This window comes from Sceloporus occidentalis, unplaced genomic scaffold (genome assembly GCF_023333645.1).
Source record: "Sceloporus occidentalis isolate IW3139 unplaced genomic scaffold, rSceOcc1.0.p SCAF_33, whole genome shotgun sequence".
Lineage (NCBI taxonomy): Eukaryota > Metazoa > Chordata > Lepidosauria > Squamata > Phrynosomatidae > Sceloporus > Sceloporus occidentalis.
Genome location: NW_028317013.1, coordinates 2,690,393 through 2,702,882, shown reverse-complemented (window position 1 = coordinate 2,702,882; position 12,490 = coordinate 2,690,393). Strand labels below are relative to the sequence as shown.

At 39.4% G+C, this 12,490-nt stretch overlaps 1 protein-coding gene across 1 annotated transcript; it reads left to right on the top strand.

Annotated features, from left to right (window-relative positions):
- The first annotated feature begins 6,716 nt into the window (after positions 1-6,716).
- LOC149298333 (pre-mRNA-splicing factor SPF27) lies at positions 6,717-11,750 on the top strand. The gene is made up of 7 exons (XM_089487555.1): positions 6,717-6,809; positions 7,293-7,385; positions 7,830-7,900; positions 10,016-10,177; positions 10,413-10,463; positions 11,003-11,083; positions 11,624-11,750. The coding sequence occupies exons 1-7, from the start codon at positions 6,717-6,719 to the stop codon at positions 11,748-11,750; spliced, it is 678 nt and encodes a 225-aa protein (XP_089343681.1).
- Positions 11,751-12,490: the final 740 nt, after the last annotated feature.

Below are 12,490 nucleotides of genomic sequence, written 5' to 3'. Positions count from 1 at the left end.
GCATGTGTATTGTTACACCATAACTAGAATATAGTGACTCCGAAAAATATGTCGGAGCTGAAATGTTGTCTAGAGTATCTGCAGAATCATCATAAGGTTCCTGCTTCTGGAGTAAATTTTCCTAGGTAATGCTGAAAATTCCTGGAGGAGATCTTTAACTTCCGTGGACCTTCGCTGGGATCAAGAGACAGAGAGAAACATGCATTTTCTTGTTTGTTCCCAGATTGCAAGACACGGAAATATTTACTTCTAGTACAATTACGGGATAGATTTTCTCTAAACAAGTGGATTATTATTTTGTATCACTGTAATGGATAAAGCATGAAGTTACGCAAACATGGAGTATAAAGGAGAAACATGAAATCATTACAGGGATTTCCCTAATGTTTCCAAATGTTTTATATTTAGTAGCCTCTACCTTTGCAATTTCACCTGTGGCTACAGAAGATGTATTATGGCAACCCTGTCTGTATAGACTCACTGTGAAATTGGGAAGCGCAAACGTGTTGATCCGGACACTGACATCGCTCCTTCAGATCCTAATAAAGTACCCTGTGACTTTTAAACCAACAGAAGATGTGAAGCCACATTTACAGACATGCTGCTTAGAAATCTTAGAAATTATTGAGAGATGCACAGTTGAAGGTGGTCTTACGTCTCACGTTGCCACTTTTACTATTGGTCTCGCTGACTGTTGTGACACTTTTATTAACTTTTATAGACTGTGACAGTGCATAGGCTACAATCTACGGTTTCACTGGAGGCCATGGTACAAGGTGGTTCTAATCTCTGAAAACAGCACAACCATATACTTGCCACAATTCAATCAGTATTTTTGAGCCACAAAGATGGATCATCGTTAAAGCACTTGCTCAACTAAACACAGCTGTCTTCTTAACCTGCTTTCTTTTCTTTTTACAAACTGTCACTTTTTAGCTGTATGCAATAGTTAAATTTTGTTGATGCTATATAATTTACTCTGTAGCGTCTGTTGTAACGAGATATTGTTTGGACTCAATATAGTCCATATAGAAATGTATCTAAGACGACAAAGGTTTGAACTGCCAGAATCTGACTCTATTCACATAGTTAGGATTTGGAGATCCAGACCGGAGGTTATTTGCCAAAACACTGAACTGTAGCAGTAAATGGTGTGATTTGATTAAATTAGAAAGTTTTGTTCACTGCTATTTTGGCTATAGGTCACTTACCTGATTATACAGCATCATTATAATTTTAAATGAATATCTTAATGTAAACATAGAAACACACTTTAGTATATGGAGAAGTACTGTTTTTATTTGTTTTTACGTGATATTCTTTAAGTATGTTGCAGTAGGAAGAAGTTGATTTGTAAGTGTGATGCAAAAGTTGTAGATGCTTCTAAAGTTAAACCTTTTAAAGTTGGAGGTGCATTTTATTTCAAATTTGCTAATAGAATGCAGCTGAAGTCATGTTGCTTTATAGGATTATTATCGGCCACTAACTCCAAATCTGCTGGCTCTATGACAAACCTAATTCAGATGTGTGGTTAGACTAAAAAGTATGATGTTTTCATGTGTGTATGATTTCTTCGACTGGAAAGAAACTCTCTTCCGCTTTGGTCCAATGCTTGGTGCGTATTATACTCTAACAAAAAATAATTTGTACTTACATTTTTCATATTGCTTTGTGTCTCTTGCACATATAAGTGAGAGTTTACATTATTATATGGGACATTTTACAGTAATTACGTTACATGTATTTATATAGCGCCAGTAGATTCCATAGCGCTGTTAGGTTAGGGGACATTAAAATATTTTACAAAGACAATCTAAAATTGACAGTAACATTAACACCTGTTAAGACATATGGGTACAGAATGAGAAGAAGGCCTTGGTCTTGTAAGCTTATAATTTAGATCTCTTACCAAAGGGATTCTGATGGGAGATATTAAAAGCAACTACAGTTTTTTTTTTTTTTTTATTGTTAGCCAGTGAGGAAGGTTAATGCTTGTTGAAGGTGCAAAGTCTATAGATACATTAGTCATATTTGTGCATAGTTTACAAAAGTTGAGTAGGAATAAGATGTAAAAGTGAATAAAAAAATTTACATTTGGTACAATTAGGTTGAGTCTACAGAAAAATAAGTTATATGCATAGCATGGTCTACAGGTCTAGTTGGCATTCAGTAAAATAAGCAGATATACATTCTACAGATTTTATATTTATCTTAATGTAAAATCCATATGGAGGTGGAAGATTTTTCAACTTTAATATTTTGCATTTAATTGGGAATAAAAATAATGTTATTATGCATAATGATGTTGTGTCAATGATGTTGAAGTCCCTAGGTTTTGTAAAAATGAAGGTCGGACTAATAGAGGATGCTGATGAAATGAATGTGTCCCTTTTAAGGACAATCTTTTTGTTTTTAGGTCAGTAACAGAAAGATGCTTGGGTGTGGCTGACTCCTAGCCCCTAAAATCAAATACATTGCATTGCTTATAACAAAGTGAGCTTAATTTCTTATTTCTCAATGATCATTCGCTTCCGGTGCATAGTATTTAACTTGTTCTAGTTCCTGCCATTCAGTTGAATCTGAATGCTTTAAGTAGGAGCGTATAAAATTTTATGTTGGCATTGGACTACCGCTCCCGTTGTTCTGAACCAGCCACTACTACTTACAAATACTTGGGCACAACGTACACTTTGGCAAGTGTATTAATTTAGCTTTATAATAGATCAATATGTTGTCAGGGAGTATGTTGGTTCTCTGAAGCCTGTTGACTCATATTGAGTTTATATGTATATAAATCCAAATGTTTTATTTCTTTTTATTTAAATGTTATCTTTTGTAATACTCTGTCAACCCACTCCAATGTTGTCACTATTCTCCCTGCATAATAAAGCGTTACATAAAATACCTTGGCTATGTTGGAAAATTTTATTGGATGTGGAAAATCAAATCTGTGTAGGACGTGTTTTCTAGATTTGATGGAGCGACCTGTACCCTGACTGGGTACACCGACCAAATCAGACTGGGTACACCCAACAAATCGGACTGCCTTCGTTCCAAGACTTTGCGGGGCACGGGAAATGGTGATCCAACTGGTTGGTAACAGAAGATAAACAGTCCTCTACAGCCCTAGTTCTGTGACACTAGATTTTAGATTCACTTTTACATACCTTATTTATTTGCATAGTGCATTTTTTTCTTTTTCCTCTTCACATTGGTTTATATACATGTACTGCTCTGAAAAAAATTCTGAAAACATGAACTTGCCTGCAAGGCTATTCATAAGAAACTCTGGATTGTATGATCCTCAAACTGAACACAGATTGAAACCTCAGACTTTGTCTTTTGGGTGAAACCAAGGGGCTGCAAAAATCAAAATCATCACAGCTGACCAAGAGAAAGCCAAAAGACTATTTAACCAATATTTCGCTACCTAATTGTAAATTCAATATTACATTAAGAGCGCACAGAAAATTAATAAAACATTATATATATATATATCTCCCAAGTAGGACGTGGGGTAGAATGACCAGATAGAAAAATTCTAACTTGAAAAATACACTCCTCCCAAATGTGGCCTTTTAGCCCCCAAACAACCCGACAAACCCAATGCATGTGTGGTATTACTGTACTCTGGGTATGTTGCTGGGGTGTTGTTTGACAGTGAAATATACCAGGAGTTGTACATTTATACCTGAAGTACAATATGTGTTTAAACACATTACAATAGTAGCATTTGAAATACTCTGTGTAGTCTAGTTTTCAAACATGCATGGTGTGATAGGGTAAATTGAATTAGCCATCATCAAAGATGTCCCAAATAAGACATAGGGGCAGAAGGCGTCAAAGTTACAATTTAAAAAACTGAATTCCGCATGTCCCAAATGTGACCTTTTAGCAAACCAATGCATGCGTGGTGTCGCTGTCACTGAGATGTTGCTGAACACATATTGAGGTGTTGTTTTGAAGTGACAAGGAGGAGCAGGATGACATGCTGATGCACACACTGTGAGACAGGGGTCACAAGCCTGGCGGACTGAGAAGCAGAGAATGGAGAGAGTATCTTGAATGCTGTAGGTGCCTGCTGAACTCTGACATCCTGCTGCCTTGTAAAAAGAGTTAATAAACTATAATTTGAAATACCCTGGGGTGTCCAGTTTTCAAACATATATGGTTTGATGGGGTATGTTGAATTGACTGGCTTCAAAGATGTCCCAAATAAGACATGGGGACAGGATTACCACATTTTGGAAAAAAAGGTTTTGAAATTGCAAAATGCTATTTGTACTTTTTGTGCTATAACTTGCAAAAACAAATAAAAAAATAAAACAGTGGGCATTTCTAAACTCAGGACAAAATGGGGGTTGTAATCCACAAAGCCATCAGCCTATTTCTAAAAAATATATATTTTATACACTGGTCAAAATAATAAAGGGAACACTTAAACAACACAATGTAACTCGAAGTCAGTCACACTTCTGTGAAATCACACTGTCCACTCAGGAAGCAACACCGATGGACAATCAGTTTCACATGCTGTTGTGCAAATGGAACAGACAACAGGTGGAAATTGTAGGCAATTAGCAAGACACCCCCAATAAAGGAGTGGTTCTGCAGATGGTGACCACAGACCACTTCTCAGTTCCTATGCTTCCTGGCTGATGGTTTGGTCACATTTTAATGCTGGCGGTAGCATGAGACGGAGTCTACAACACACACAAGTGGCTCAGGAAGCGCAGCTCATCCAGGATGGCACATCAATGCGAGCTGTGGCAAGAAGGTTTGCTGTGTCTGTCAGCGTAGTATCCAGAGCATGGAGGCGCTACCAGGAGACAGGCCAGTACATCAGGAGATGTGGAGGAGGCCATAGGAGGGCAACAACCCAGCAGCAGGACCGCTACCTCCGTCTTTGTGCAAGGAGCACTGCCAGAGCCCTGCAAAATGACCTCCAGCAGGCCACAAATGTGCATGTGTCCACTCAAACGGTCAGAAACAAACTCTATGAGGGCCCGACGTCCACAGGTGGGGGTTGTGCTTACAGCCCAACACCGTGCAGGGCGTTTAGCATTTGCCAGAGAACACCAGGATTGGCATATTCGCCACTGGCACCCTGTGCTCTTCACAGATGAAAGCAGGTTCACACTGAGCACATGTGACAGACGTGACAGAGTCTGGAGATGCCGTGGAGAACGTTCTGCTGCCTGCAACATCCTCCGGTATGACCGGTTTGGCGGTGGGTCAGTAATGGTGTGGGGTGGCATTTCTTTGGGGGGGCCGCACAGCCCTCCATGTGCTTGCTAGAGGTAGCCTGACTGCCATTAGGTACTGAGATGAGATCCTCAGACCCCTTGTGAGACCATATGCTGGTGCGGTTGGCCCTGGGTTCCTCCTAATGCAAGACAATGCTAGACCTCATGTGGCTGGGGTGTGTCAGCAGTTCCTGCAAGAGGATGGTATTGATGCTATGGACTGGCCCACCCATTCCCCAGACCTGAATCCGATTGAGCACATCTGGGACATCATGTCTCGCTCCATCCACCAACACCACGTTGCACCACAGACTGTCCAGGAGTTGGCGGATGCTTTAGTCCAGGTCTGGGAGGACATCCCTCAGGAGACCATCCGCAACCTCATCAGGAGCATGCCCAGGTGTTGTAGGGAGGTCATACGGGCATGTGGAGGCCACACACACTACTGAGCCTCATTGTGACTTGTTTTAAGGACATTACATCAAAGTTGGATCAGCCTGTAGTGTGGTTTTCCATTTTGATTTTGAGTGTGACTCCATATCCAGACCTCCATGGGTTGATAAATTTGATTTCCATTGAGAATTTTTGTGTGATTTTGTTGTCAGCACATTCAACTATGTAAAGACGAAAGTATGTCATACGATTAGTTCATTCATTCAGATCTAGGATGTGTAATCTTAGTGTTCCCTTTATTATATTGAGCAGTGTATATATATAAAATGTCAGTGTGTTTTTTTTTTTTTTGTTTTTTTTTCCTCATTTCTGTTTTATGCTTTATTTTATTTGTAGGCGGGCGGGCTGTGCCTTAATGGCTCATCTGCAGAACAGCACGGATCAGACAGTTTTTCACTGTGCCAGCCAGCTGATCTGAGTTAAATCCTCACTCATTAATTTATACGTTATGCAGGGCCTGTTTAGCCCCTCCTGCTGGAGAAACCTGGGAGCTCCAGCTCTTCATAACGAATAGGTAAGTGAGGCTGTTTAAAAAAAAAAAAAACCTCTAGCAAACTCTCCCTTAAAGGAATAAACTCTCTTATGCAGCACGTAACACAGAAATAAACGCAACGAAAACCGCACACCGGCATCTCAAAGCCAAATGTTCAGTTACAACTTTATTTGGTGAAACAATAGCTTTGTTTATATGTTTATTTGCTCTTCCAGCTAACTCGACTATAAATACTTGTATGGTTATTAACAAAAATAACCACTTGCAGTCCGTTTTCTGTGTTCTTAAAATTGTGCTTTTCACAGAATCCATAGTAAAAATGAAACGGAATATCCTAAGCTATTACTAATGCCTTATGAAATAAGAACCAATCAAAACAGCGCCCCCGCCAAGGCACCAATCACGGCGGCGAAACTAACCCGGAAGTTAGTGAAAACATTAATTGGGTCAATCAGAAGTCGCTGCGGCTGACGTCACGCCAGAAACCGAGTGCGCGTGTCTGTGGAGTTTTGCTTGAATCCAAGATGGCGGGTACCAGTCTGGTGGCTGGGGATGTGGTGGTAGATGCATTGCCGTACTTTGATCAGGGGTATGATGCCCAGGGAGTGCGGGAAGCGGTAAGTCCGCGGACCGTGTTACACGCTGGTTGTGTTACGTGAGTTGCATATGGGTTTATAGAGGAGAACAAGCATCACGTGGAATATAATTACCTTCCTCATTGGAATATTTGCCCCTCTGGCTTTTACACTAAGATTATATATCTTTATTTTATATAAAGTGCTATTCATAGATATAGCAGGTTCTGTTGACGTTACTGCTAAGGCTGGTGCGTTTATTTAAATACAGAAAGCATATATAATGCTACAGTTGCATGCATAATCTGTATGATGCTTTATACATTTTTAACCAGATGTGCAATGATAGGCTAGAAGGGAATTACCGGTGCCTGTACGCACTTCCATTATGATACTACCCCTTAAATACTGTGGGGGAGGGGGGGACATAAAAAGATGTGCAACTTTTTTTTGGTGTGATTGGCGCAGTGTTAGTCCCCCTTTTTGTTATCTCGTTTGTGGCTTTTGAACTTGTTTACGTTTTAGGCAGCCGCTTTGGTGGAAGAAGAAACCAGACGGTACCGTCCTACCAAAAATTACCTGAGTTATCTACCGACACCAGATTACTCTGCGTTTGAGGTTAGTGAAAAATAATTATGGCGCGATCCAGAAACACGCACTTGGTTTGGTTTTGTTTTTTTTATGGCAACATCCTTTAGTCCATAAACACAGAACAAAATTATAAAACATTATATGCATTTATTTTGATGACAATGTAGCAAAGGTTAGCAGTTATAACATCGTTTTCCGGGATCTATCCTGGATGAGGTCTCTGTGCCGTAGCTACGTGTCGGCTATGTTCAGACATACCGTCATGATTGATACTTGCTGTCACAAATGCCTGTAGAGGGGCAACTGCCTGCTGGTTGTCGCAATGACAACAAGGGGACATGGGGTTAATATGTATTTTTCAGAACGTTAAAAAAAAACAAAAAAAAAACTTACCAGAACTTTATATAACTTGGTAATACATTTTATATTTGGTGGAATTATAATTATTTTTTTCTCCTTTTTTGTCTGTAGACAGAGATAATGAGAAATGAGTTTGAAAGACTGTCCGCACGACAGCCAATTGAGCTTCTTAGCATGAAAAGGTACGTCAAAGTTGTTAATTACCGTATTGGCTCGGATATAGGCCGCTTTAAAAAAGCACCAAAAAAAACATGCTGACACTCTGTCTCCCCCCCCCCCGAGATATGCTGCTACTGTCCATCTCCCCCCCCCCCCGAGATATGCTGCCACTCTGCCCCCCCCCCCCCAGAGCAGACTGCCGGGTGTCTTGCGGGGCTGGCGGGGGACATCTACGCAATAAGTTGTCCCCCGCCGGCCCCGCAAGACACCCGGGAGTCTGCTCTGGTAAGTCTTGGGGACAGAGGTCTTGGGGGTGCGGATGGTCACGATGCGCTTAGACAACCTCCCTTGCCGTGGAAAGTGCTGGCAGGGGAGGCTGTCTGAGCGTATCGGAGAGTAGGATGCAGGTCCCCTGCACCGCTGTGGGGGATCTGTATCCTAACCCCGCTGCCTGCCCGGCGTCGGGCGCTAGACCCCGAATATAGGCCGCACCCCCACTTTAAAGACTTAAAGTGGGGGAGAAAAGTGCGGCCTATATTCGAGCCAATACGGTATAATTATTTATTGCCTTATATATAGTGCCATCATATTCCAAAGCACTGTACAATAGGTAAACAGGACATAAGTAGTATATAATAAAATAATTTGATAGAACCAAGAGGTAAGCATAAATAAGGATTATTTTTTTTTTCATCTAGAAGAATGTTTGCAGAACAATTTCATCTGAAAAAATTAAATAAGTAAATAAAAATCTCACGGTGAACATGAAAGCCTAGCTTTTTCCACAACAGTGTTTTGGTAATGTAGTGGCATTATTACATTATTAAAACACTTTAGTTTCAGAAAATTGCCTTTGGGCATTTTCTGGTTTCATGGTTGCGTTATGAATTGTACTGTATTTTCATTGTGAGGGATTGCCAAGGAGTTAGGAAGATGCAGTATGGTTTTTATTCATTTAAAAGTGTTTGTTTTTTTTTCTCATAATTTATTAATATTGGATAAAGACTAAGTTGTTAATGTCTACCAGTTCAAGGCAATTTATATCCAATTTATTTCTGTTGATATGTTCATCGCTATAAAATAATTTAAGGTGACGATGGCAGATTTACTAGTGAATAAAAATTTCTTCTAGCATAAAAGTACTGAATGCAGTGCGCTATGAAAGGGCCTGCATTTCAAATCTGGGGTTATGTCAGGTTCGAGAGATGTTATTGTAAAGAGCTGAAATTGCAAGAAAACCCAACAACTCATCAGGAGGATTAAAGGAAAACTTTTTATAATTTTTACATTCCACCTCTATTGAACCCATCCTTTTCTAAATAGGATAACTAAGAACCTATATGGCACAAAAATGCCAAGTAGTATATATAAAATAAAGTAACTTGTCAAGCCTTCTCTGCAATGCTGTCTCTAGTATGGGGTTGTTAATGGGACCATGGAAATAGGTAGCACACATCCCATCGCTAAATACCGTAATACGGTAATATTAATCTCTTGTATGCGGAAAGAGTGTTAATAAAATCATCATTATGCTGGATCAGACGGGTATAACATACAAAGAGTGACCTAAAAATGATCATCCTACTGGTTCCATCTTCTGCTGGCTCCATTCTCAGTGAGAATGAAAATACGTTTTACATCATTAAACTGATCTGCATCGGTGTTCTGGCCTTGACTCTTTTCAAACCTACTTCTTAAATCCTCATCCATGTATCTCTGACACAAATCTCTAGACCAGAGCTTTAAGAAACCAGCAGACTTCATATCTAAAGTGGGCTTGATGTATGTGTCCGTATAAAGTGGAAATTCTAAAGGCAAGGTTAGAGAGATCATCTCTAGATGCTATACTAAGATGACACATTTTACCCTTTCTCACTGGTTAATGGACCTGTTTGCTGTAAAATGATATCATTGTTTTAGGTTAGTACCTTTCAAAAGACTTGTGCAGTAAGGTTAATATTATTAATCCAAATATATTTTTTGAGGAAATGGCTTATAATGGCTAGTTTTTGTTTGACTCGAATTTGTATTCCTTGTGTGAATCTGTCTCCATTTGATTTTAATTTTAATACAGTAGTTTCTGTGAAATATGCAGAACATCAAAATATTTAATTCTGTACGTGTCTTGCCCCCACAAGATATGAGTTGCCTGCCCCTTCTGCTGGGCAGAGGAACGACATCACCGCATGGCAGGAGTGTGTCAACAACTCCATGGCACAACTAGAGCACCAGGCAGTTCGTATTGAGAACCTTGAGATCATGTCTCAGCATGGCTGCAACGCATGGAAAGTTTATAACGAGTAAGTTCAGCACACCAAGTTAAGACTCCGTCTGTACACATGGGTTCCTGCGCTGTGCCTTCAGACAAGGGGTAGAAGCAGTTTAGCCGTCTCTACCTGGCTCGCACTTCTATTCCCTAACCCAGTTAAGGCATGCGTTGGGCTACAGCCCAGTCGGCAATTTTTGCTTTCCTATACCGTGCTCTTTTTCTCTACTATATGCATTGAACCTATTGGAATATGTGCTTTGTTTTAGAAACCTGGTGCATATGATTGAATCTGCCCAAAAAGATCTCCAAAAGTTAAGGTAAGCTAAATGGTTACATTTTTTACATATTCTCCTAAATAATTGGAATTTCGGTTGGGTAAAGAATGCATTTTAAAGAACTTACTAAGTGGTTTAATGTGCAGTCATCATTGGTTAACCAGTTTGGGACAGTGGGCTATCCATTTATAATGTTTCCTTAATCAAATTACCTTATAGTTTCTGTTAACAGCATTAATCAATGTCTAAACCAGGGACGTAACTAAGGTTGCTTACGTTAACCTACACTCACTCATACTCATTCGTATGTATACAAGCAAACACTCACTAGCTCATCCCTTCCTCTTGTATCCCCTTCCCTTACCTGCAGCTTTCTCTCTGAGTTTCACATACTATGAGAGCAGCCTCGCTTTTACCCCAGGGTCACGTCGAGTTTTCTGCCTCCCTGTTCCAGTCCAAAATTGTTCACAAAGGGCCATGGTGGTTACGCCCCTGGTTATAGCATCCAGAGATAAGATAATATGGGTGATTTTGAGTTCTAAAATCTCTTCTGCATTCAAGAATTATTGGCTGCATTGCAGGAAACGCATTCAAGACTTGAATTGGCAAAGGAAAAACTCCCAACTTTTATCTGGTGCAAAACTGAGAGAGATGGAGTCAACGTGAGTGACTTTTTTTTTCTTGTTTATACTCTTTATTGTAGTCATACTATTTATTAATTATGTTTCGGTCAGTAAAGCAAATGGTATGTCCTTAAGCTCACAAAAGTTCTGTATTTATAAAAAAAAAAAAAAAGCTATTACAGCAACTATAATACTAATACTATAATAACTATTAAAAACATGTCATAGTTACTATAAATTTATATCATGTGCAGATTTCATTTTAGAATCTTAGTCTGTCTAATTTTAAGGATTTACAACTAACCAGTTACCACCTAGTGCAGTTATTGGATACAGGTTACAAGGCCCTGTTATTTAAGAAAGCAATGCCCTGCAAATTCATTACTAGCCAAGAAGAATCAGGTTGGTTCTGTTGAGTTCTGGCAACTATGCTCTGTGTGAAATTGTTGGTTCAGTTTTGCCAATAATGTTTAAGCTCCCAATGAGGATTCTGGAATATCTACGTATCCTCTTAACTTCCCAAGTATGTCCATACAGTAAATCTACTGAGATAACAATGTACTTATTCTTTAATTCTAGGTGGGTATCCCTTGTAAGTAAGAACTATGAGATAGAGCGTGCAATTGTGCAGTTGGAGAATGAAATCCATCAGCTCAAGCAGAGGGACGGAGAGAACAAAGAAAATATTCAAGATTATTCACAATGATTCCCAGGACTGTTTCTGGAGTGTCTAGCACAACCGATCCAATTTGTACTTTGTCATTAGGTCATAATCTGCAGCAGAAAACATGCTCTTATAGCGCAGTCGACAGCTGGGTGAACTTTTCCTTTAACCTATTTTATGTCACCCATGCTATTTCTGTTTTCAGACTTTTGCAGTGAATAATTAAATGGAGAGCCGTAAACGTCTTTTGATACGAGCCAAAAGGGGGCCTTTGTAATATACATCTGTAATGTTGATTACACCTTGTTAGTACAAATAGTACTTAATGAGCTGAAATTTTGTTTTAATTAAAACTTTTCAAGAGTTTTGTTAGATTTCAATTTATGTGAATAAATGTCATTTGTTTTTTTTGCAAATGTACTCTTAAATTAGCTTGGACATAGTTAGCTAGTGTGAATAGATGCTGGATACTTTTATTTTCGTTTCAAATCCTGCATTTTAAAATTCTATACATTAAATAAATCTATGAATACCACTAACAAAACTTATGGTGGGTAAAGGTGATGGGAAAACCCTTCCACTTAAAATTAAGGGGGTAGTAGAAGTATTATTAAACACTCATCTACAGACACCAGACAAGCCAGAAGGCTTGTTTTTCTCTCATGGTGCTGCCACAACCACAAGGGATTCTGGGTAGGCGCATGCAAAGAAGGTCAACAATGATCACCTTTTGCCTCTATATCCACTTTAACCCCTTGATGACAATTGCCAGTCCGGGCACG

Excerpts from the sequence above, each read along its gene's own strand:
- LOC149298333 (XM_089487555.1), top strand. The coding sequence starts at position 6,717 with ATGGCGGGTACCAGTCTGGTGGCTGGGGATGTGGTGGTAGATGCATTG. Across the intron at positions 7,386-7,829 it reads CAGATTACTCTGCGTTTGAG|ACAGAGATAATGAGAAATGA; the intron begins GTTAGTGAAAAA and ends TTTTGTCTGTAG. Across the intron at positions 10,178-10,412 it reads GCATGGAAAGTTTATAACGA|AAACCTGGTGCATATGATTG; the intron begins GTAAGTTCAGCA and ends GCTTTGTTTTAG.